The sequence below is a fragment of the Geotrypetes seraphini genome, chromosome 7 (genome assembly GCF_902459505.1).
Source record: "Geotrypetes seraphini chromosome 7, aGeoSer1.1, whole genome shotgun sequence".
Classification (NCBI taxonomy): Eukaryota; Metazoa; Chordata; class Amphibia; order Gymnophiona; family Dermophiidae; genus Geotrypetes; species Geotrypetes seraphini.
Window position 1 is genome coordinate 96392045 of NC_047090.1, and position 23332 is coordinate 96415376.

The 23332-nt window shown below is 46.0% G+C and overlaps 1 protein-coding gene across 8 annotated transcripts in view; it reads left to right on the top strand.

Moving 5' to 3' along the window:
* Positions 1–23332, top strand: part of FUT8 (fucosyltransferase 8) — a 238346-nt gene that overhangs the window by 171125 nt on the left and 43889 nt on the right. For all 8 annotated transcript variants that reach the window (XM_033952251.1, XM_033952253.1, XM_033952256.1 and 5 more), the window contains one exon: positions 12813–13050. In XM_033952251.1, the coding sequence (XP_033808142.1) occupies positions 12813–13050 (238 nt within the window). The remainder of the gene's footprint in view (positions 1–12812; positions 13051–23332) is intronic.

Consider the following 23332-nt stretch of genomic DNA (forward strand, 5'->3'; position numbering starts at 1 on the left):
ATTACTGAATTAAATATTACTTGCCCCTTCAAGTTTGGCTTCCCAGAAATCAACTCAAAGAAAAAAAAAAAAGTACACTTCAAACAGAACCTTAAAAAAGGAGAAAATGACATAAAATCCTGTAAGAAACCAGAATACCACTGTGGTAATAAGGTCTCCGTAGTGGCACTAACATCCCTAGAAAAAGCAAAAGTAATAAAGGTAAATCAAAAACTCTGTATTGTTTCAGTCAAGTATACCAAAGCCTGTTACAGCACAGGCTAGCTGTCTTGTCATTAAAAGTTGGCACTTGTGGTTTGTGCCAACCTTTCTAGAATTGGCTCACATCCTTATACAGGCCAGACCTAACTCTAGCGTTGACATACAGGATAAGGACTTTCATGGTAAGAGACTTTTCCCATCTTGACAGCCTTCTGGTCTCACATATACATGTAGTGGAGGGTTGTAGAGCTATGCAGAGGAGCAGTTCCCTTCCTCCCTGGGCCCATCTTAGGACATTGCAGTTCTTCCTGGGAACTCCCTAGAGAGCCCTTCCTCCCTGTTCTGGGTCTTTCTGTTCTGCTCCCACTCCAGGGGTTTTAACTGTCTGCTTGAGCTCTTCCTTCTTTGCTAGGCAGGCTAGCTGTGCCTCTCTTGAAGTTGCCCAGTGAAGGAGTACAGGTAAGGAAACCTGGGCTTACTCCAGATACTTCATCACATACTCTTCCCTTCAACTCAGCTTTCCCAAGCCCCTGTCATTACCAGGACCACCTTGAGCAAGGGATGAGAACAATCTCCTAATAGGGAATTATGGGTCCCCCTCTCCCTCCCCTTCATATTCGAGATCTGAGACCCATGGAACTGCACCCTTAGGCTAACCCCAGGCACGAAAACCCTCTAGTACCATAACCCAGACTGAACAGATCAGCAGTGGCAACCAAAATCCCACTGCTATCTCCCATCTGGAAGCTATACTATTTCTGTGTTCACAAACATCTGTTACAATCTCTTATATCTGGTCTCAGATGTTTTCCAGCAGCTGCTGATGCTCTGCTACCAGGAAGCTGATGTATTATACCTCCCTATGTATAAATGTCTGTTCTCTCTATCACAGTCACATTTTATAGCATTACGTTACAATACAGTGCTCCCCCAAAATTTTCAGGAACCCCTGCAAATTTAAAAAAACCGCAAATGTGGTTTTTCACCTGTCAAAAGGCAGGAGAGGGCAGCTGAAGAGGCAAGAGAGGGCAGCTGGAGCGCTAGCAAGTGAAGAAAATCACTCGTAGTCTGCTCCGACCGCCTCTTCCTGTAGTAAAGTCGGGCTACACCAATCAGGAGCTGTTTTGACACACAGCTCCTGATTGGTGTAGCGCGACTTTACTACGGGAAGAGGCGGTCAGAGCAGACTATGAATGAGTGAGTCTGTGATTCACAAACTGCGAATTCGCAGGGGAACACTGTATGTTAAATTATTAGGTAACAATAAAAAGTTTGATCATGTTATCCCTCTCTATTTTAAATTTTATTGGATACCAATGAAAGGTAGAATTCAATTTAAAATGTCTACAGAAGAGGTGCTGTGAGAGGACTTCCAAAGGCAGATCTTCATTGGTAAGACTTTGCTGGGAAATTGCTTACAAGCTTAAGAAAAGGAACCCTAAAGCTAATAAACTCAGGGACTTACCATATATGCTCAGATATAAGCTGATCCAAATATAAACCGAGGTGACCTTTGCCCCTTCCCCCCAAAAAGGAGGAAAAAAGTTTGACTCGAATATAAACTGGGGTTTATATTCAAGTTCTCTGCCCTGCCAGGTTGTGTACTCAGCCCACCTCCCTTTTGACCTGCCCTGCCAGGCTTTACACCAGTGGTCTCAAATTTGCGGCCCGGGGGCCACATGCGGCCCACCAGATACTATTTTGAGGCCCTCGGTATGTTTATCATAATCACAAAAGTAAAATAAAACAGTTTCTTGATCATATCTCTTTAGCTATAAATTACAATATTATTATTAAAACTTAGCCAAAAGGAAAGAATTATAAACTATAAAGAGTTTTACCTCATGCAAAATTGTCATTTCTTTAATAAGACATTAACTATTTTTTTCTGCGGCCCTCCAAGTACCGCCAAATCCAAAATGTGGCCCTGCAAAGGGTTTGAGTTTGAGACCACTGCTTTACAGCCAGCCACTCTCCCTCCCCTGCCAATTGATAAACAGTAATGTAAGTAATTAATATAGAGATTAAGTGGGAAAAATACTAATCTTAACTAATAATAGCATCTTTATTTTCATAGTCTATTAGTTTGTTACTCTTCTTTTTAACAAACTGTAAACCGAATCGAGCTCCTTTGGGAGATGATCCGATATATAAATTGAAGATTAGATTGTTCCATTCCCTCCTTATGCCTGTCTCCGTATTGATTTTTCCCATTCAGTTTTCTTAACTTTTTCTTTTCTTTTTCACTCAAATCTTGCCCTCTTTTTCACCCTTCTTTTTAAATTTTCAGCTACCTCTCAATTCTCCATCTCCTCTCAGTCCCTAGTTCTCCTATTTTCCATCTCACTCCTTTCTCAGCCTCCTATTTCTTTTTATCTACTCCCCATTACCACATCTCTCTCTGTGGTCCAACATTTTGCTCCCTCTCTTTTCTGTTCTTCTTCCCTCCCCCTTGATGCTGAACAATGAGGTAGAAGAAAATGAAAAGAGATTCTGCATCTCTTTCCTTTCCACCCCCAGGCCTAACATTTCTCCCTCCCTTCCATCCCCAGATCCAACGTCTCGCCCTTTCTCTTCCCAACTGCCCATTCCCATTTCCCTCTGTCTGTCTCTCTGCCTCTCTCTATTCCCCCAAGTCCACCATTTCTCTCTTTCTCTTCCCAATTCTCCCTTCAAGTATCTTGTTCCCTCTTCCTCCACACCACCCCAGGTCCATCTTCTCTCCCTTCAGAACATTGCCAACCATCTCTCTCTCTCTCTCTGTTTCTGGCCCCATAAGCTCTCCCCCCCCCCCAGCCCAATCTGGCACTGCTTTTAATACCCTCTCCCTTCCTACTTTAAAAAAACAAACAAACAAAGAACCAATTAGCCCAGCTTGTCCTCCCCCTTCTCTCCACGTGGTCCGATGTCGCTGTCACACTGAAAAAGTAGCCCATGGCAGTGCTCCCGGAACTTCCCATCTCACGGCCCAGCATGTCTTCCCTCCCACACCGGTCCAATGTTGCCACCTTCCAGCCTCGGCAGTGATTCAGCAACATTGTCCACGGCCCGTTTCCTGCTTTCTGTCTGCCATGGTCTGTCTCCAGTGACAGAACTTCATGTTTCCGCCTGGGTGGACCACATTAAAACGGACCACATAAAACAATCAAGTGGGCTGGATTCATCCCGTGGGCCTTTTGTTTGACATATGTGCTCTAGAGCAGTGGTTCCCAACCCTGTCCTGGAGGACCACCTGGCCAGTCAGGTTTTCAGGATAGCCCTAATGAATATGCAGCATGGAATATGAAGCATGGAATATGGAGCATGGAGCATGCCTGGCACCTCTATTATATGCAGATCTCTCTCATGCATATTCATTAGGGCTATCCTGAAAACATTTTTGATACCAAGGACCGCTTTTATAGAAGCAAATTTTTCTAGGAGGGGGGAGGATTTGGGGCGGGTTCATAGGGAAATTTTATACACAATATACATTACATTTCTAGCAAAAAAAAAAAGAAATATAAATTTTTTTCTACCTTTGTGGTCTGGTTTCTGCTTTCCTCATCTTCTTTTCATTCTCTTCCTTCCATCCACAGTCTGCATTCTCTCTGCCTCTTCCATATGGCATCAGTTTTATTTCTATGCCTCTACCAGAAACTGTCTCTCTCCCTTCATCCCCCCTCTTCCCCCCATTGGTCTGGCACCCATCTTCTTCCCTCCGCTCCCCCTATGGTCTGGCATCTCTGTCTTCTTCCCTTCCATCTCTCACTCCCTCCCCCAGATGTTTTTTAAGATCTTTCCTCCCTTCAGATCTGGTATCTGTCTCCTCGCCCTCCCCAATGCTCTGTGTATCTCTCTCTCCTCTCCCTTTCCCTTCCTTTTCTGCTCTTCCTTTTCAATTTGTTTTCTATCTCTTGCCTATTTACTTTCCAGTCCTCAATTTCCCTTTCATTGTGTCTCCCTACAGCTTGCCATCTCTTTCCTTCACCCTTTCCAGTATCTCACTAAATCTATCCTCTTCCCCCAATCCAGCATGTGCTGTTTCTTTATCCCCTCCTTCCATCCAGTATGTGCTTGTTCTCTCTTCTCCACTTCCTTCCAGAGTCTGCTCCCCTCTCTAACCTCTCCCATCCAGTGTCTGTTCCCCCCTTTTCTCCCCTCCCATCTAGCATCTGCTCCCCTTTCTCTCCTCCCCACTTCCTTCTAGCATCTGCTCCTCTCTCTCGCTCTCTACTTCCCTTCAGCGTCTGTTACCCTTCCCCCCACATCCCTTCAGCGCCACTGAACCTATTCCCCGCATCGGGCCACCTTCCTCCCTTCCCCTCACCTTCGTGGGTGCTCTTCAGAGTTTTCTGTTTCTGAGTGTCCAGTCATGGCAACATTCTCACAAGTCCCACACAACTACCCCAAAGCTTCTCCTCTGATGTAAGCCGCCCAGACAGAAACTGGAAGTGCGTCAGAGGAGAAGCTTTGGGGCAGTCACGCGGGACTTGTGAGAATGGTTACCACGTCCGGACACCTCGGAACGAAGAAAAAGTTCTGAAGAGCACCCACGAAAGTGAGGGGAAGGGAGGGAGATGGTAGACAAGGAGAAGAGATGCCCGTTGCCAGCAGTTCTCTTGTGGCCCAGTTGTCAGACGGCATGGACCGAGGGTTGGGGATGCCTGCTGTAGAGAGTCATGTAATTGTTGAGATTAGCCTCTGTAGAGGAGATTTGCAGAGCTGTTACATGGATCTCTGTCCATGCATTCACATCCAACTGTTGCTTAAGACAAGACTTCCAAAGTGACAGATTTGGCCAGACAGCAGTCAAAAATCTTTTTGGGGTTTATAATCTAACTCCATCACATCAGGTCCTTCTTTTTCAATTTGAAGCTGCCTCCTTACAAAAAAAAAGGGGAGAAAGGCAAATATGAAAAAATATTCTTCTTTTTTGTTTTTAGTAGCCAATAAGATTTTTTTTTTCTCCTTGGTGTTTTGCTAAATATGGTCTTTCGCCACCCAAAAATTTGGTGTTTGCTTGTAGCAAAACCAATTGTTACATTCTCCCTTGAAGCAAGCTAAAATCAGATTGTAGGGCAGGAATGCAGGAATCATACTTTGAATGCCACAAACAAGTTAAGTTTTCAGGATATCTCTCATGAATATACACAAGATTGGTTTGTATATAATTAAGGTCATATTCATGAAGATCTATTTCATCCTGAAAGCCTGACCTGTTTGCAGCATTCGAGGCCTGAACTCTTGTATCTCTGAGTTAGGGAGTCTTGTAGGTCATGGATTATACAGTCCTATTTGTCCTTGGAAAAAAACAAGTTGAAGATGTTCTCAGAGGACAGCAAGACTTAAATCCCCACAGCCCTCCTATCTGCCCAAGGAGTTTCATTCCTCTAGTTTGCAATAGACCGAGGAGATTCTGAATGACAGCAGCAGGCAGTGGGTATATCTAAAGGCTTCTAGAAAAGTTTTGCAGTACCGTATTTTCACGCAAATAACGCGCACCCGTATAAAACGCGCACACGGGTATAGCGCGCAGAAATCACGATGATATGTACAAAAACTTTGGTATACCGCGCTCACGGGTATACCGCGCATGCTGCCCGACGCTCCTTTCGCCCGCCCTGACTTTCCGTGCGCTGTCCCGACTCTCCGTTCACCCCCCCTGACTTCCGTGCACTGTCCCCCCTTGAAGGTCTGTCCCCATCCTGAAAGCCTGATGCCCCCCCCCCCCCGACGTCCGATACATCCCTCCCCCCGAAGGACCGCCGACTCCCCAACAATATCGGGCCAGGAGGGAGCCCAAATCCTCCTGGCCACGGCGACCCCCTAACCCCACCCCGCACTACATTACGGGCAGAAGGGATCCCAGGCCCTCCTGCCCTCGACGCAAACCCCCCTCCCCCCAACGACCGCCCCCCCCCAAGAACCTCCGACCGCCCCCCCAGCCGACCCGCGACCCCCCTGGCGACCCCCACGACCCCCCCACCCCCCTTCCCCGTACCTTTGGTAGTTGGGCCAGAAGGGAGCCCAAACCCTCCTGGCCACGGCGACCCCCTAACCCCACCCCGCACTACATTACGGGCAGGAGGGATCCCAGGCCCTCCTGCCCTCGACGCAAACCCCCCTCCCCCCCCAACGACCGCCCCCCCCAAGAACCTCCGACCGCCCCCCCAGCTGACCCGCGACCCCCCTGGCGACCCCCACGACCCCCCCCCCCCCCTTCCCCGTACCTTTGGTAGTTGGCCGGACAGACGGGAGCCAAACCCGCCTGTCCGGCAGGCAGCCAACGAAGGAATGACGCCGGATTGGCCCATCCAACCTAAAGCTCCACCTACTGGTGGGGCCTAAGGCGCGTGGGCCAATCAGAATAGGCCCTGGAGCCTTAGGTCCCACCTGGGGGTGCGGCCTGAGGCACATGGTCGGGTTGGGCCCATGTGCCTCAGGCCGCGCCCCCAGGTGGGACCTAAGGCTCCAGGGCCTATTCTGATTGGCCCACGCGCCTTAGGCCCCACCAGTAGGCGGAGCTTTAGGATGGATGGGCCAATCCGGCCTCATTCCTTTGTTGGCTGCCTGCCGGACAGGCGGGTTTGGCTCCCGTCTGTCCGGCCAACTACCAAAGGTACGGGGAAGGGGGGTGGGGGGGTCGTGGGGGTCGCGAGGGGGATCGCGGGTCGGCTGGGGGGCGGTCGGAGGTTCTTGGGGGGGGGCGGTCGTTGGGGGGGGGGGGGGTTTGCGTCGAGGGCAGGAGGGCCTGGGATCCCTCCTGCCCGTAATGTAGTGGGGGGTGGGGTTAGGGGGTCGCCGTGGCCAGGAGGGTTTGGGCTCCCTTCTGGCCCGATATTGTCGGGAAGTCGGCGGTCCTTCGGGGTGGGGGTGCGAGTGGTCCTGCCGGGGGGGGGGGGGGATGTATCGGACGTCGAGGAGTCGGCCGGGCAAGAGGGCTTGGGCTCTCTCTTGCTCCGATCGTGGATGCGGGTGCAGGTGGGAGCGCGTGCGAGCGGTCGTTCGGGGTGGGGGTGCGAGCGGTCCTGCTGGGGGGGTGAATCGGGCGTCGGGCGGGGTGGGAACTATGTTTTAAAACTTTTGTATACCGCGCTCACGCATATAACGCGCGAGGGGTATGCGCGGTAGGTAAAAACGCGTATAACGCGCGCGTTATATGCGTGAAAATACGGTACTTCTTTCCCCACCAGGTTCCATCAATAACATCACCCCATAAGTGAGGATTTAAGTCCTGTTTCCTCAGAAAAGTAAGTAACTTTGTTTTTTGCTTTGAGTGGGATGCAATATTTTTCTCAGATGATGAGCAGGATCAGGGAACATTTGTTTTTCTTTATTTCAGTGATCCAGCAAGTCAGGGATTTGTTGTTGTACTTCAGGAGATGGGAATAATTGAGCTAGATTTAAGCCAGTTATTCTTGTGCCTAGTTATGGCTGGCTGAGTTATATGACTAGCACAAAAAATCTAACACAGCCTCACCACTTTCCAAGTATAACCTGTTCTTCAAACACAACTTTGTCAGAGCTTTTTTTCAGGCCTTGATACCACCACTCCACCACTGTCAAAATTTCTTTAGCGGGAAGAATTATGTGAGAAATCCTCACTGGCCCATATTAATCATTTAGAAAGGGTTTTTTTACTCTCTGGAAACTTCAGTCCATTAGAGCATATTTTGATCCTTCATCTTTTAGAATTCTGGTACAATTCCTTATACTGAGCCAACTTGACTATTGTAATATAGCCTATCTGGCAATTTCCCAGAAGAACTTGCAACGATTACAACTGGTGCAGAATGCGGCGATCAGGCTGATTTTGGGTCTGAAGAAGTTCGACCATGTAACTCCTTCCTACCAACTCCTGCATTGGTTGCCGATGGAGGCCCGTGTGAAGTTTAAATTTGGATGTTTCTGCTTTAAGGTACTTTTTGGCCTAGCCCCCAGATATATAACCGACCTTTTCTCTTTCTCAACCAATCGACTTAAGAGAAGCTCAAACTTGAATTTTGTTTCCCCACCGGTTAAAGGATGTAAATTTAAAAAACATCAACATCCCTTCTCCTACCAAGCAGCATTATGGGATAAAGATCTGAAACAATTACTCATGCTTGCGAATACTTATGGGGAATTTAGGAGAAACCTAAAAACATATTTGTTCCTAAAGTACTTAGGCAGTTACACTGAACAATCTTTCCCCACAATAACTAATAGCTAAATCTCAACTCCACTAGTACTACTCAATCTGTAACTTTTAATTATTGTAAACCGCATAGAACTTCACGGTCCTGCGGTATATAAACTGTTATTATTATTATTAATAAATATTTTCACTACTGTAATACTTTAACTTTCTTTTTCATAAATATAAAGTGCAAAGTGCTTTATTATTTCATAACTTATCTTTTTATATTCAGACTCAGGAGAGACAGACCCAACATGTTTCGCATTAGAATGCTGTTTCAAGGGTCTCCCTACAATACAAAACAACATTTTACATTCAAAACGCTCCTCCCTTATACCAACTCATAACCTACACTTACCATGGATGATTTTGTCATCCGACTCCTACTAATTTCAAAGAGCAAGATGGCTGCGACCTCTTTCTCCTCCCTTAAATCCTCCCCTCCAATCATCTCAAATGATTTCCCCTGTACTTCATTGGGCAGGAGCTAGCCAGTCAGTGACGTCCCATTCCACCTCACTGTTCAACCCCCTTGGCTCTACAGTATCAAGCTGGTATATCCAGCGCTGTTCTTTTTCATTTAAAGCACAAACAATCAGCATGAAGTACCTTGCTTGTTTCACCCAACTTAACTCCCTTTCTAGGGTTGTCCACGTTTTGATAGGCTGTATGTAATTAGCTCTCTGTGAAAATAGGCAGCCAAATTTGGGGGGCTCAGCCCAGTTAAATTTCCAAAGGGGACAATTTACCCATTTAACTCCCAGATAGAATAGCTAAACCCTTTGAAGACTGATTCTGTTTAAAAGTTGCTTTTTCTTTTTATGTCGTAGAAGTGCTAATAATTAAGGTTGGAATTGGTGTTCCTTCTAAGGTGTGGCTTGGGTGCATGCTAATTTTTTTGTAGTGTGAACGACATTCTAAAAACAGACAGTTTTTGATCTCAGTATTGGCAATACAGTTCTTTATATACTACAAACAAAAAATCACACACATGGTAACTGATTTAAATTAGTTTAATTTTCTTTGAAGGTAGTATTTTTGTGAGTGACCAATTAAAATGTATGAGCTATTTATTGCTCATGTGCTCAGCTTAGAACTTAGGGCTAGATTCACTAACCTGACTTCCGGGGCCGATTGGGGGCCAATTCCAGCGGGCCTGACGAATTCCCAAAACAATAAAATTGAAATAAGGACGATCGGAGGAACACCCCCCTCCGACCGCATGGATCGCTAGTGTGCGATCCCGACGCATACATAGACCATCTGTAGATGGGTTGCGCATGCGTCTAAGACCCGTCTGAGCCGTGACTTTTTTTTTTTTAACTTACTAGCCCAGCGAGCCCGTGGTTTTAACCCACTTAAACCCGCTAGTTAAAACCACAGGCTCGCTTTGCGGGGAAGGGCAGGAGAGATTCGGGGCAGCAGGCAGGAGAGATTCTGGGGAGAGCAGGGTGGCAGGCAGGAGAGATTCTGGGTAGAGCAGGGCGGCGATTCAGGGGAGAGATGCCTATTCCCTCCCACTCCCAAGCAATGACCCCTCCCCCCCCCGACACTTCCATGGGAGTGAGAGAGATTCCCACTCCCTCCTACTGCCAAGTAACACCCCCCCCAACATCTCCCCGGCAGTGGGAGAAATGCCCACTAACCACCACCAAGCATTGCTCCTTGACACACACCCCCGGCAGCTGGAGAGGGACCTTAAACAACCTGGACCAATCAGATGCATCCCAAGATTCATCAGGGAAGGGAAGACCCCTCATTTTGAAGAGGCGGGCCTGCTGGCCAGAGGGAGTAGGCATCCCTCTGGCCAGCCATCATTAACAAGGCAAGGGGACAGGTGGTGGAGGCAGGGGGCTGTTGGTGGGGAGGGGTTGCATGGCAACAGAATGGAGTGGACATCTCTACCTTTGCCAGGGGTTGCTTGGTGGCGGGAGCAAGTGGGCTAGAGCTGTCTGATTCAGGAAAAAAAATTTTGATTCAATTCAGCCTGTTGAATCGATTTTTCAATTCGATTTTCCTGCCCAATTGGGTGTTTTTTTTCAAACTTCCTGGTGGGTTTACTGTATAGCCTTTTCACCCCCTTTTCCCTCTCCTATCCACATTGACGCTGTGGTGTAAACAAAATAAACAAACAAAAAGACTTTTCCTATCTCTGTTAAATTTTAGCTCACGTTTGTGGTCTAACACCAGCTCTAGCAGGACACACATTTCAAATCTGACATATTGTAATCACAAAACAGAAAATATAATTAATTTTTCTATCTTTTGTTCTCTGGTCATTATTCAAATCATGTTGGTCCCAGACTCTTGCTGTCTTCTGATAACTTCTTTCTTCTTTCTCCGTGGTAACCATCCATCTTCCATCTCTTCCCCTTCCGTTTCCCTTCCCTCCCCCGGAGGTCTGGCATCTTTCCTTTTTTTCATCTCCATCCCCACAGCTGCATCAATGGATCCCACCATCCCAAAACCACCATCTCTCCTTTTCTCAACTACCCTTTCATTCAGCATCTCTCCCTCCTTCCCCACCACCCCAGGGTCCACGAGTTCTCCCTTTCTCTTCCCAACTACCCTCCTATCCAGTATCTCTATCCCCCACCCCCTCCACACATCCCTTGTGTCCAACTTCCCTCTCTTTCTGTTTTTCCCTCCCTCCCTAAATACCATTGTCCACCATATCTTTCCCTCTCCTCTGTTTTTAGATCCATTATTTCTTTCCCTCCCAAATCCGGTATATGCACGTCTCTTTGAAACCCCCATTCCCTCCCTCCGTGTACTTCTACACCAGGGCCCCCCCCCCCGAAGGCCTGCACCCCCCTCCCCAAAGACCTGCCTGTTCCCCCCTGGCCTCCTTGTCTTACTTTTACTTAATTAGAACAGCGGAGCAGCCTGCAGAGAGGATCGCTGGTGCTAGCGATCCTTGCAGGCTGCCATCGGCCTACGCAGCTGTTGTTCCCTCTGCCACGGTCCCGCCCTTCCTCTGACAACAGGGGAAGGATTGCGGCAGGGGAAACAGCTCCAGAGGCCGATGGCAGCCTGCAAGTATCGCTAGCACCGGCGATCCTCTGTGCAGGCTGCTCTACAGTAATTATGTAAATGTAAGAATGGGAGGCTAGGGGGGAAGCTGGACACTGCAGCACTTCCCGACTGACCCTCGCCCCCTAAAGCAGGAGCAGCAGTGGCCAGCCATCAAGAAGCAGCGCTGCCGCTCCTGTTGTAGGGGCGAGGGGGAGGGGTCAGTCACCGAATTAGGAGGCCGATTTTTTTTTTTTATACAAAAACCAAATCGATACGAATCGATTCACCCAAAGTGAATCGAATCGTAAATCAGGCAGCACTAAAGTGGACATCTCTCTCGCTAGGGGATTGGGGGTGGGTTAGCAGTGTCAGGTGATTGTGCAATGCAGCAGGAGAGAGTGGGCATCTCTCCTGCCGATCTTCGATTTGAGGTCTGGTTTTATCTTTTTCAATTTGAGTGGGGTTTCTGAGCTGTCAAACCTTACTTTCTTGTCAATGCTTGAGCCAGTCAACACTCAGGCACTGATTAGAAAATAAGGCAAAGGCAGCTTAGACTTTTCAGTAAATTTTGGCCACAAATGTGGCACAGCAAGGTTAGAGAATCATTCGCCAATTGAGAATCGCTTGGAGTGATCATTTTAATATTAATGACCAGATTATAAAAATGGCTTATCGAAATCTTTTCCAAGTTTTCTAGCAGTCTCCAATATGGCCATGCAGATGTACATGGCCATATTGCATGGCCATATTGGAGACTGCTAGAAAACTTGGAAAAGACTTCGATAAGCCATTTTTATAATCTGCCGCCAAAATACATGCACACTAAACAGGCTGGAACTGGTTTAGCAAGCATGTTAAAGGCAGATTTTAGTTTTGAGAATATGTGTGTGTGTGTGCATTAAATAAATAATAATAATTAATTTAGATTTGCAAAGAAATTCCATATAATTGTTCACCTTTACATACTTTTTTTTCCTTCTTACTTTCATCTTCCCTATGGTGCACTAGCAAAAATATGTGAATCAAAGTAACAGTATTGGTCCTTCTTGCTGTGATATACTAATAGTCTAAATATTAAATAAATGTCTTACATTAATTTTTGTCAACTGATATTTGTTTATGAACATGGAGAATTAAGGAATATAGAAAAATGAATTCAGGAGTATTCTCATACTAAAAGCTATATTTATGCTGTACAAAGATAAAATGCCTTTCTTTCTGTATTCTAAAATTGAAGTAAATATTTTAGTGTATCAGAATATGGCGCATATAAATAATTGATCAGGAAATACAGTTTTAAGCAGCTTAGACAGTCTGAGGAAATTTACCACAGAGTGGTGTAGTATGATTTATTACACATTGCTACCTTAATTCAAGATACGTAAATCCTTCAGTATATAGTCTATTTTCAACCCTTTCATTGTACCTCTCGCAGAACCCCAAGGACTGCAGCAAAGCCAAGAAGCTTGTATGTAATATCAACAAAGGCTGTGGCTATGGCTGTCAACTACATCATGTTGTCTACTGCTTCATGATTGCATATGGCACTCGGCGAACTCTCATTCTAGAATCACTAAATTGGCGATATGCAACAGGTGGTTGGGAGACTGTCTTTAAGCCAGTGAGTGAGACTTGCACCGATAAAGCAGGTACTTCTACTGGACACTGGTCAGGTAAGATGTAATAAATCATGTCATCCATAAAAGATATCCTTTCTGTCATTCTAAGTACATTACATTACTTTACTTCTTTGTCTGTGAAACTCGGGCTCTATTTTGGTATTTCTTCTTTCAAACTTAAACAATTATAGATATAGCTGTTGGTCAGTCAAACAGGTTTATTTCAATTATTCGCCTGATTAGAAATTTTGATAGTATTAGTGCCACTGAATATCCCCTTTGGTTGCTACAGCATTATTCAGACAGTTAACCAGATAGTGGCAATATTCAGTCTGTTTAACTACCTGTTTAGCTAACCAGGTAATAGGCTAAATATTTAGGGTAGTTTTGTTGTTCCTTCTCCCAACTACCCCCAGAACATTCCCCTTCCCAAAGAGCCCCACAGAGCATACAGCCACCTTGTGAAACCCCTCCAAGAGCATCCCTCTAGCCCCCCATCCCCCGAAGACTTTTTGAAGCCCTTCCACAAGAGCATCCTTCCTCTTCTGAAACTCTCTGATCCCCTTCTTCCCCCCCTCACATCCTGGATCTCAAATATGTCAATGCAGCCTTGAGAGTTCCCCGGTTCCGGATGGAGACCATTTGGTTTGTCATCACAGCGATGGAACCAGGAGAGTTTCTATCCACCCTAGATTTCATGGAAGCTTACCTTCAGATTCCAATCTTCTTGGAAAGTTCCTCAGATTCCATGTATTGGAGAATTGTTATCAATTCCCAGTGCTTCCCTTTGGACTAGCAACAACGCCCCAAATTTTCATTTGTGGTGGTGGCTTCTCATCTCTGCAGAGCCGGTTGGCAAGTGCACCCTTACCTGGACAATTGGCTCATCAGAGCACCATTCCGAGCAGAAAGAGAAAAGGGAGTAACGGCAGTTGTGAAGATGTTGTGGAGTCTGTGTTGGATTGTGAACTTTTGAAAGAGCCACCTGGACCCTGCACAGTCTCTGGAATATCTGGGGGTCTTATTCAACATGGCAGAGGCCCTCGGTATTATAAAGAATGATTCTTTATGGAAAACTTGTGCCTTAAGTGTCCTGCATCCGCAACCGCCTTCAGCTCTCATATCCTCCAGCACTGGACACACCCACAAGCTGCACTGCCTCCAGTGGTTACCCTACGTTCTGGAACGTTGCTCGCTTCACTGCTGTAACCTCATGCAAGCGCTTTCCTGTGTCTGCACGTGATTGGACTCCACCTCACAATCGCGTACAGACCCAGGAAAGTGCTTGCATGAGGTTACAGCGACTGCCGGACGTGACCGCCGGACACTTAAGGCACACGATTTCCATAAAGAATCATTTTTTATAATATCAAGGGCCTCAAAATAGTACCTGGTGGGCCGCATGCAGCCCATGAGCCGCAAGTTTGAGACCACTGCCCTAAGGGTATGCTTACCGTCCCTCAAAAAACTAGCTGAATGCATTTCTGTAGGAAAAGGTGTTCAGCTTCTATAGCGTCAAAATTTAGCAGTTAAAGAACAGGATAAGACAATTTTAAAGGTGAAATTCCCTACCTTTCTAAACCCTTCAAACTGTCTCTATCCTCTTGCAATTGTCCAACAACTTAAAAACTGTCCAACCCCATAATGTCACAGCATGCCTGCTAAATATCCTCCTGTAATTTTCCTACTATACCTGTACATGTAAACGATCCCATTCTCAAAAAATATCCCCTTGTACACTACCCTCAAACTGCCACTACCCACTAAAACTACCCCCTGCAAACTTCCCCACTCCTGATTAGATTCCCAGAAAGCGCACACAAATGTTAGTATGTACACATAATATACTCTGACCTTAATTAATAGAAATAAATTTATCTTCTGAGTGAAAGCAGCATACAAAGTAAAGTAAACAATTGCCACACTCTCATTCAACTCACCGTTGAAGCTTATACAGTACATAATAATTCTTTCAATTCATTTTCTTCTTGAAACATCTGAAGTCCTCTTTAAACAGCATATAACACACACTCCTACAATAACCTCAGCGGCTACACTCAAGCATCTTATTTCATGTAAAGCTTGAGCTAAACAGTAACCAGCCTCCTCATTGGCTACCTCTTTTTTAAGGCTTTAAACCCAAATAACTTATCTTAAACGATACACTGAATGAGGCTCCACATACACATACCAACAGAGACACATGGATGGATACACAAACACATATAAAACTCTTCCCCCTCCAACACACACATGCATTTACATGCAGAAGAATTGAAAAGAATTTTCATGAGTCATGCTCTATATGCTTTCCCTACTTGTATTTTGAAAAGACTGTTATTTATGGTTCAGAAGACTAGATAGGCCATATGGTCTTTCTCTGCCTTCATTTTTCTATGTTTCATTTATGTGCTGATACTGAGAAACTAATTGGACATAAGAACATAAGATTTGCCGCTGCTGTGTCAGACCAGTGGTCCATCGTGCCCAGCAGTCCGCTCACACAGTGGCCCTTAGGTAAAAGACCAGTTTCCTATTTGAGTCTAGCCTTACTTGCGTATGTTCTGTTCCAGTAGGAACTTATCCAACCTTGTCTCGAATCCCTGAAGGGTGCTTTCCTCTATAACAGCCTCCGGAAGAGCGTTTCAGATTTCTACCACTCTCTGGGTGAAGAAGAACTTCCTTACGTTTGTACGGAATCTTTTCCCTTCTAACTTTAGCGAGTGCCCTCTCGTTCTCTTCATCTTGGAGAGGGTGAACAATCTCTCTTTCTCTACCAAGGGCTCCTTTTACAAAGGCAAGCTAGCGGGGTTAACACGCTCGACTTTTCATCACGCGCTAACCCCCACCAAAAACTACCGCCTGCTCAAGAGGAGGCGATAGCAGCTAGCGCGTCCGGCAGATTAGCGCGTGCTATTACGCCTTGAATGTTTCGATCAAGTCCCCTCTCAGTCTCTACTTTTCAAGGGTGAAGAGGCCCAGTTTCTCTAGCCTCTCGTTGTACAGCAACTCCCCCAGTCCCTTAATCATTTATGTTGCTCTTCTCTGAACCCTTTCGAGTAGTCCTATGTCCTTTTTCATATACGGCGACCAGTTGGACGCAGTATTCCAGGTGGGGGTGTACCATGGCCCGGTATAACAGCATAATAACCTTTTCAGGTCTGTTTGTGATCCCCTTTTTAATCATTCCTAGCATTCTGTTTGCCCTTTTCGCCTTGTCAGTGTTCCAATGAATTAGGTTTCTTATGTTTTCTGAATGTGATAAAAAAGGGTACTGGTTTTATTATTTTTTTACAAGACTGATTTTATATACCTATTTGGATATGAACTTGTAATGGCTTATCGGCAGCAACTTGTTTGTTCTTATAGTACTTACATAGTGAGCTTCATATTCAGCCAGGGGAATCACTGTATAAAATTAAGCATCATCCATGGATCTTAACTTTGTATGTTCAGAAGCAGTATTTAAATTAAATAGTTACACTTTTACAGAAGCTCATATATTGTAACACCATTTCAGGAGCTTATGTAAACCGCTTTGAATTGATTCCCCAGTCATTAGTAGTAGTATAGAAGCTTTCACTTGAATGTTGAAAGTAGTTGAATGTTCCCACTAAATAGTTTTCACTGCTTCCACCCCTCCTCTAACCCTGCACCAATAACCCTGCACCAATTTGTTCAGAGAACATCTAGCAGTTTAACTCGCTGAACATCCCAATATTATTTATGCATCCTAAAAAAAAAGAAAAGTACCACATACTGGCAAACACACTTACTTAGAAAATCAGGCCCAGTATTAGTTATGGTTTTATTGACATATATAAAAATATATATTTTTAAAACTATCAAAGAACAGACCGTTAAATGAGACCTTTGAGATCTGTGATTAAAATATCGCAGGAAACATTTTCGAGTGCTCTTTATACATAAGTGTCTTATATGTGTGTTTCTCTAGGATTTTGTAGTATTTTGTGTTTTAGTTCCTAACTGGCAAAAACAAAAGGAGTTTGACCCCAAGATATCCACAGAGAAGAAAATCCAGAGGAAACCAAAAAAACTCTGTGGAGTGACGATTTTCCTAAATGGACTTTATTGGAAGAGTTAAAGTTCCAAAGATATCCACATAAAATAAACATAAAAATAAATTCATCCACATAAAAATAGGTTATCCACATAAATGCCTTAAAGCAGTGTTTTTCAACCTTTTTTGGGCAAAGGCACACTTGTTTCATGAAAAAAATCACAAGGCACACCACCATTAGAAAATGTTAAAAAATTTAACTCTGTGCCTATATTGACTATATATAAAGTAATTCTCTTGAATAGGAATCAAATAAACACAAAGAAAGTATTTTATAATGCTGCCACCGCCAACAACACCGTTGGCGGCGGTGGCACTCAAGTGGCTAAAGAGCCGCAGTTTGCCAGCCTAGGGACAACACTGGAGGGTGGCCAGCTGTGCACCCCCTTGGGACGTAAACTCGGGGTGGGGCAGACCGCCCCCCCCCCACCCTGGTATGCCACTATCTGTACCTCACTCCCTCCCTATGACCAAAAATTCTCCTTTCTTCTATTCCCCGTGTACACAACCATCTCTTTCCCTCCCTTCCTCTCTCCAAAGTCCATGCCTTCTGTGTCCAAACACTCATTCCCTCCCCCACCTCAGCATCTCTTTCCCTCCCTTCCTCTCTCCCAAGTCCATTTCTTCTGTGTCCAAAAACGCATTCCCTCCCCCACCTCAGCATCTCTTTCCCTCCCTTCCTCTCTCCCAAGTCCATTTCTTCTGTGTCCAAAAACGCATTCCCTCCCCCACCTCAGCATCTCTTTCCCTCCCTTCCTCTCTCCCAAGTCCATTTCTTCTGTGTCCAAAAACGCATTCCCTCCCCCACCTCAGCATCTCTTTCCCTCCCTTCCTCTCTCCCAAGTCCATTTCTTCTGTGTCCAAAAACGCATTCCCTCCCCCACCTCAGCATCTCTTTCCCTCCCTTCCTCTCTCCCAAGTCCATTTCTTCTGTGTCCAAAAACGCATTCCCTCCCCCACCTCAGCATCTCTTTCCCTCCCTTCCTCTCTCCCAAGTCCATTTCTTCTGTGTCCAAAAACGCATTCCCTCCCCCACCTCAGCATCTCTTTCCCTCCCTTCCTCTCTCCCTCCCTTCCTCTCTCCCTCCCTTCCTCTCTCCCAAGTCCATTTCTTCTGTGTCCAAAAACGCATTCCCTCCCCCATCTCAGCATCTCTTTCCCTCCCTTCCTCTCTCCCAAGTTCATGCCTTGTGTCCAAAACGCACTCCCTCCCCCCTTTTGTGTTCCGTGTTTGCCTACCAGCCCATCTTTGCAACTTTCTCAGCAAAACGAAGCTCAAGCCGCGAGGCTTGTCTTCTGCTTCCTGTCTGCCCTGCCGCACACAAATAGCCGAACGGAAGTATTCTCCGACGTCAGCGCTGACGTCGGAGGGCAGGCTTTGCTTAAGCCCTCCCTCCGACGTCAGCGCTGACATCGGGGAACGCTTGCGATCGGCTATATGTTAGCTGCAGGGCAGGCAGGAACAGAAGACGAGCCTCGCGGCTCGAGATGTATTGAACTCCGCGGGTCCCCCGTCCAGCTCTCTCCTGTCCACGTGGGGCGGACCGCCCCTCTCCCTAGACTGGTGGTACTGCCCTGATGGCGGCCCTGACCGTACGGCACACCAGGCAACATCTCGCGGCACACTAGTGTGCCGCGGAACAGCGGTTGAAAAACACTGCCTTAAAGGACCTAGTCCGCTAGAGATACAGGACCCAACACGGTCCGCGTTTTGACAAAAAGTCTTCTTCAGGGGTCCTTGGGGGTCCTATAAAGGTGAATACTTGGGAAACAATTTCCTTTCCCTATCTTTCCTTGTGTTTTAATATGTTTGTATTGTTAGTTTATAATATGTTTTGCAAGACTTAGTTTTTGTCATTTATTTTGTTGTTCCCTAAATTTTGTAATTTTATTGATATGTATATCGCTTTGAATTCTGATTAAGCGATCAGTCAAATCCTTATTAAACTTGAAACTTATAGTATAAATATTTTTATCCTAGGACAGGCAGACAGCATATTCTCACAGATAGGTGACGTCATCCACGGAGCCCAACATAGACAGTGCAAAAGTATGCTGTCACTTTTAACTTCCTAGAAGTTTCAAGACTGCCCGTACTATGCATGCGCAAGTGCTTTCCCGCCTGATGTACATAGAAAACATAGAAACATAGAAATAGACGGCAGATAAGAGCCACGGCCCATCTAGTCTGCCCACCCCAATGACCCTCCCCTACCTTTCTCTGTGAATAGATCCCACGTGTCTATCCCATTTGGCCTTAAAATAAGGCACGCTGCTGGCCTCAATAACCTGAACATAAGAACATAAGAAATGCCTTCACCGGATCAGACCGAGGTCCATCTAGTCTGGTGCTCTGCACACGCGGCGGCCCATTTAGGTACTCCTTTCTGGAGACCCGACTTTACCGTATCCCTCAATATGATATGCAAGAAGGTGTGCATCCAACCTGCACTTGAATCCCAGTACAGTAGTCTCCGCCACAACCTCCTCCGGGAGTGCATTCCAAGCACCCACCACTCGCTGTGTGAAACAGAACTTCCTGACATTTGTCCTGAACCTGCTGCCGCTCAGTTTCAGGCTATGACCTCTTGTCCGTGTCACATCAGAAAATGTTAGCAATGCTGCTTCTTGGTCTATTATATCAAATCCTTTTAATATTTTAAAAGTCTCTATCAAATTCCCTCTCAGTCTTCTCTTCTCGAGGGTAAACAATCCCAGTTTCCTGAGTTGTTCTTTGTAGCTCAAATGCTCCATTCCTTTGACAAGTTTCGTGGCTCTCCTCTGCACTTTCTCCAGCAGAGTTATATCCCTCTTGAGGTATGGAGACCAATGTTGGACACAATATTCTAAGTGCGGTCTGACCATTGTTCTATAAAGTGGCATTATGACATCTTCCGATCTACTCGTGATCCCCTTCTTAATTATGCCTAACATCCTGTTTGCTTTCTTCGACGACGACGCACATTGTACCGATGGCTTTAGGGTACTGTCAATCAGTAATCCCAAATCCTTTTCTTGTTCGCATTTTGCTAATATCACCCCCAACATCTTATACTCGTGTTCTTTGTTTTTCCTTCCTAGATGCATCACCTTTCATTTGTTTATGTTAAAGTTCATCTGCCACTTTGTCGCCCACATTTCCAGCTGGTTCAAATCTTTCTGGAGGTCCTCGCAGTCCCTTTGAGAGCCAACCGCCCGACATAGTTTTGTATCATCTGCAAACTTTATTATATTGCATGTTGTTTCCTCTTCTAGGTCGTTTATAAAAATATTGAACAAGATAGGCCCAAGAACCGAGCCCTAGGGCACGCCGCTAGTCACTTTCTCCCAATCCGAGAATTTCCCATTTATGCTAACCCTCTGCCTTCTGTTTTCTAGCCATTTGCCGATCCATCTGTGCACTTCTCCTCCTATTCCATGGCTTAGTAGTTTCTTCATAAGCCTTGTATGTGGGACCTTGTCAAACGCTTTCTGGAAGTCCAAGTAAATTATATCCACTGGATCTCCACTGTCCAATTGTTTGTTCACTTTCTCAAAGAATTGTAGTAAATTTGTCAAACATGACTTCCCTTTTCTGAAGCCGTGTTGACTAGCCCTTATTAAATTGTGATCCTCTAAATGTTGTACAATGTTATCTTTTATCAGTGTTTCAATTATCTTCCCTGGAGTGGAAGACTATTCCAGCGATCAACCACCCTTTCAGTGAAAAAGAATTTCCTGGTGTCCCCGTGCAGTTTCCCACCCCTGATTTTCCACGGATGCCCCTTGTTGCCACGGGACCCTTGAAAAAGAAGATATCTTCTTCCACCTCGATGCGGCCCGTGAGATTCTTGAATGTCTCGATCATGTCACCCCTCTCTCTGCGTTCCTCGAGTGAGTACAGCTGCAACTTATCCAGCCGTTCCTCGTAAGGTAGATCCTTGAGTCCCGAGATCATCCGGGTGGCCATTCTCTGGACCGACTCCAGTCTCAGCACATCCTTACGGTAATGCAGCCTCCAGAATTGCACACAGTATTCCAGGTGGGGCCTCACCATGGATCTATACAATGGCATAATGACTTCAGGCATACAGCTGACAATGACTTCAGAAGCTCATGTATTGAAACACCATTACAAAGCTCATATAAACCTCTTTGAATTGAACCCCCCCCTCTCCCTGTCATTAGCAGCAGTATAGAAGCTTTCAATAAATAATAAATAAATTTTTTCTCCTTTTTTGTGCCTTCCTGTATTGATTTTCTTCTTCTTTAACATTCCTTTAATTTCTTGGAGTTTTGCACAAAAATATTTACTTTTTTGTTTTTGGGCCTTCAGCCCCCATTCAGCTGGGTTTCCGACAGGTGGCATGGGCTCTTTTTCATTCATGAAATTACTTGACCTTCAGAGGAAAAATTGATTCTTTCATTCTCACATCAGTAATTTTTTCCTCAATGTCAAAGTGCTGCCTTCTGGCTTCAAGAGATTTACTTTGTGCAGTAGGGCCATATCAGCCACTGATCCACACCTGAGCACCTTGTAGACTCTTGCAATCATTGTTTAAAGTTACAAAAATGTTCCTTGATGACTCAACATCTGCAAAGGAAATACTTTTTGGACCCTAGGATTCATCACATCACGCCTGATGTTGACACCGTGTCTAAGTCAGCACCACAATCATTGCATCATTCGGCATTGGCTGCCTTGGTACCAACATCGACACCATCAAGAAAACAGGCTAAGAAAGATTCCCATGCCTCACCTTGCCAAACGATGCTGGCAACTATAGCACCGAAAATGGTGTATGTCAAACAGCGTTGACAGGAGTCTCGCTCTTCATCATGACAGGAAGTGGCGCCTCTGAGGTATGCTATGACATCGAAGTCACCACACTTCGATACCCTGTACCATTAGTACTGTCAATGGTACAACTGCGAGAACTGCTTCAACAGGAGCTAGCAGTGATGCTTCATGGCCAATCAAAGCCAACTGCTGCACTAACTCAATTGGTACCGGCCCAGCCTGAGTATGGATCTATGAGGTCTCAGGGTATCGCATCTTAGTCTCCTTCTTGACGCACGCGCTAAGCGCTAGCGCCTCCATAGAACTTGCGTTAGTATTTTTCGTTTAGCGCCTGCTAAAAACGCTAGCGCACCTTAGTAAAAGGAGCCCATAATTTTCCCCCGTATTACAGCTTTTAAAGCTTCCCAAATACTTAGCAGAGATGTTACCCCATCTACATTAGTTCTTAAATAATTTTGTAATTTTTCTCCAATCTGTAATATATTTTGAGGGTTTAGCAATAAGGAATCATCCATTCTCCAGTATTTAACTCCTTCTGTCTTTTGTAGAATTTGAATAGAAATATCTGTAGAGGCATGATCAGACCATGTTCAAGTAGCTATTTTCACAAACACTCCTCAGAGCGGAGTTGGACAGTGACAAAACCTATGCTGTGGCGGGTCCCCAACTACCAGGGGTATCCTCAGGTCTTTTAGTTGGCCCCAGTAAGCTGCCTAGGCCTGGGAGAGAAAGGATAAGCACCGGCTTCAAAATACCAAACAGTCAGAATGCTTCAAAATCAATAATAGTTTTTATTCTGACCTCAGTGGTGAAAAGGTAGGCAAATTTATGCAGCTTTTCACAAAAACCAGTTTCAAAGAAAATAAAGTTTCAAAAGAAAATACAAATACCGTATTTTCACGTAGATAACGCGCACCCGTGTAAAATGCGCACACAGGTATAGCGCGCAAAAAACACAAATCTATGTACAGAAATTTTTATATACCGCGCACACCCGTATACCGCGCATGCTGCCCGACTCTCCTTTCGCCCGCCCCGACTCTTCTCTGGCCACCCCGACTCTCCTTTCGCCCGCCCCGACTCTCCTCTCCCCCTTGAAGTCCTGTCCCCACCCTGAAAGCCTGATGCCCCCCCCTGATGTCCGATTCACCCCCCCCCCCGCAGGACCGCTCGCACGCACTCCCACCCGAACCCGCACCCCCACCCTGAAGGACTGCTCGCACCCCCACAGGCTCTCGACCCCCCCCCCCCCATCATGTAGAAGCTCCTACCGGTGTCCTGCTGCTTCCTCTTGGCGGTCCTGACTCCCCGACACGATCGGGGCAAGAGGGAGCTCAAGCCCTCTTGCCCCAGCCAACCGCGGCACCCCCGACACGATCGGGGTAAGAGGGAGCTCAAGCCCTCTTGCCCCAGCCAACCGCGGCACCCCCGACACGATCGGGGCAAGAGGGAGCTCAAACCCTCTTGCCCCCCCC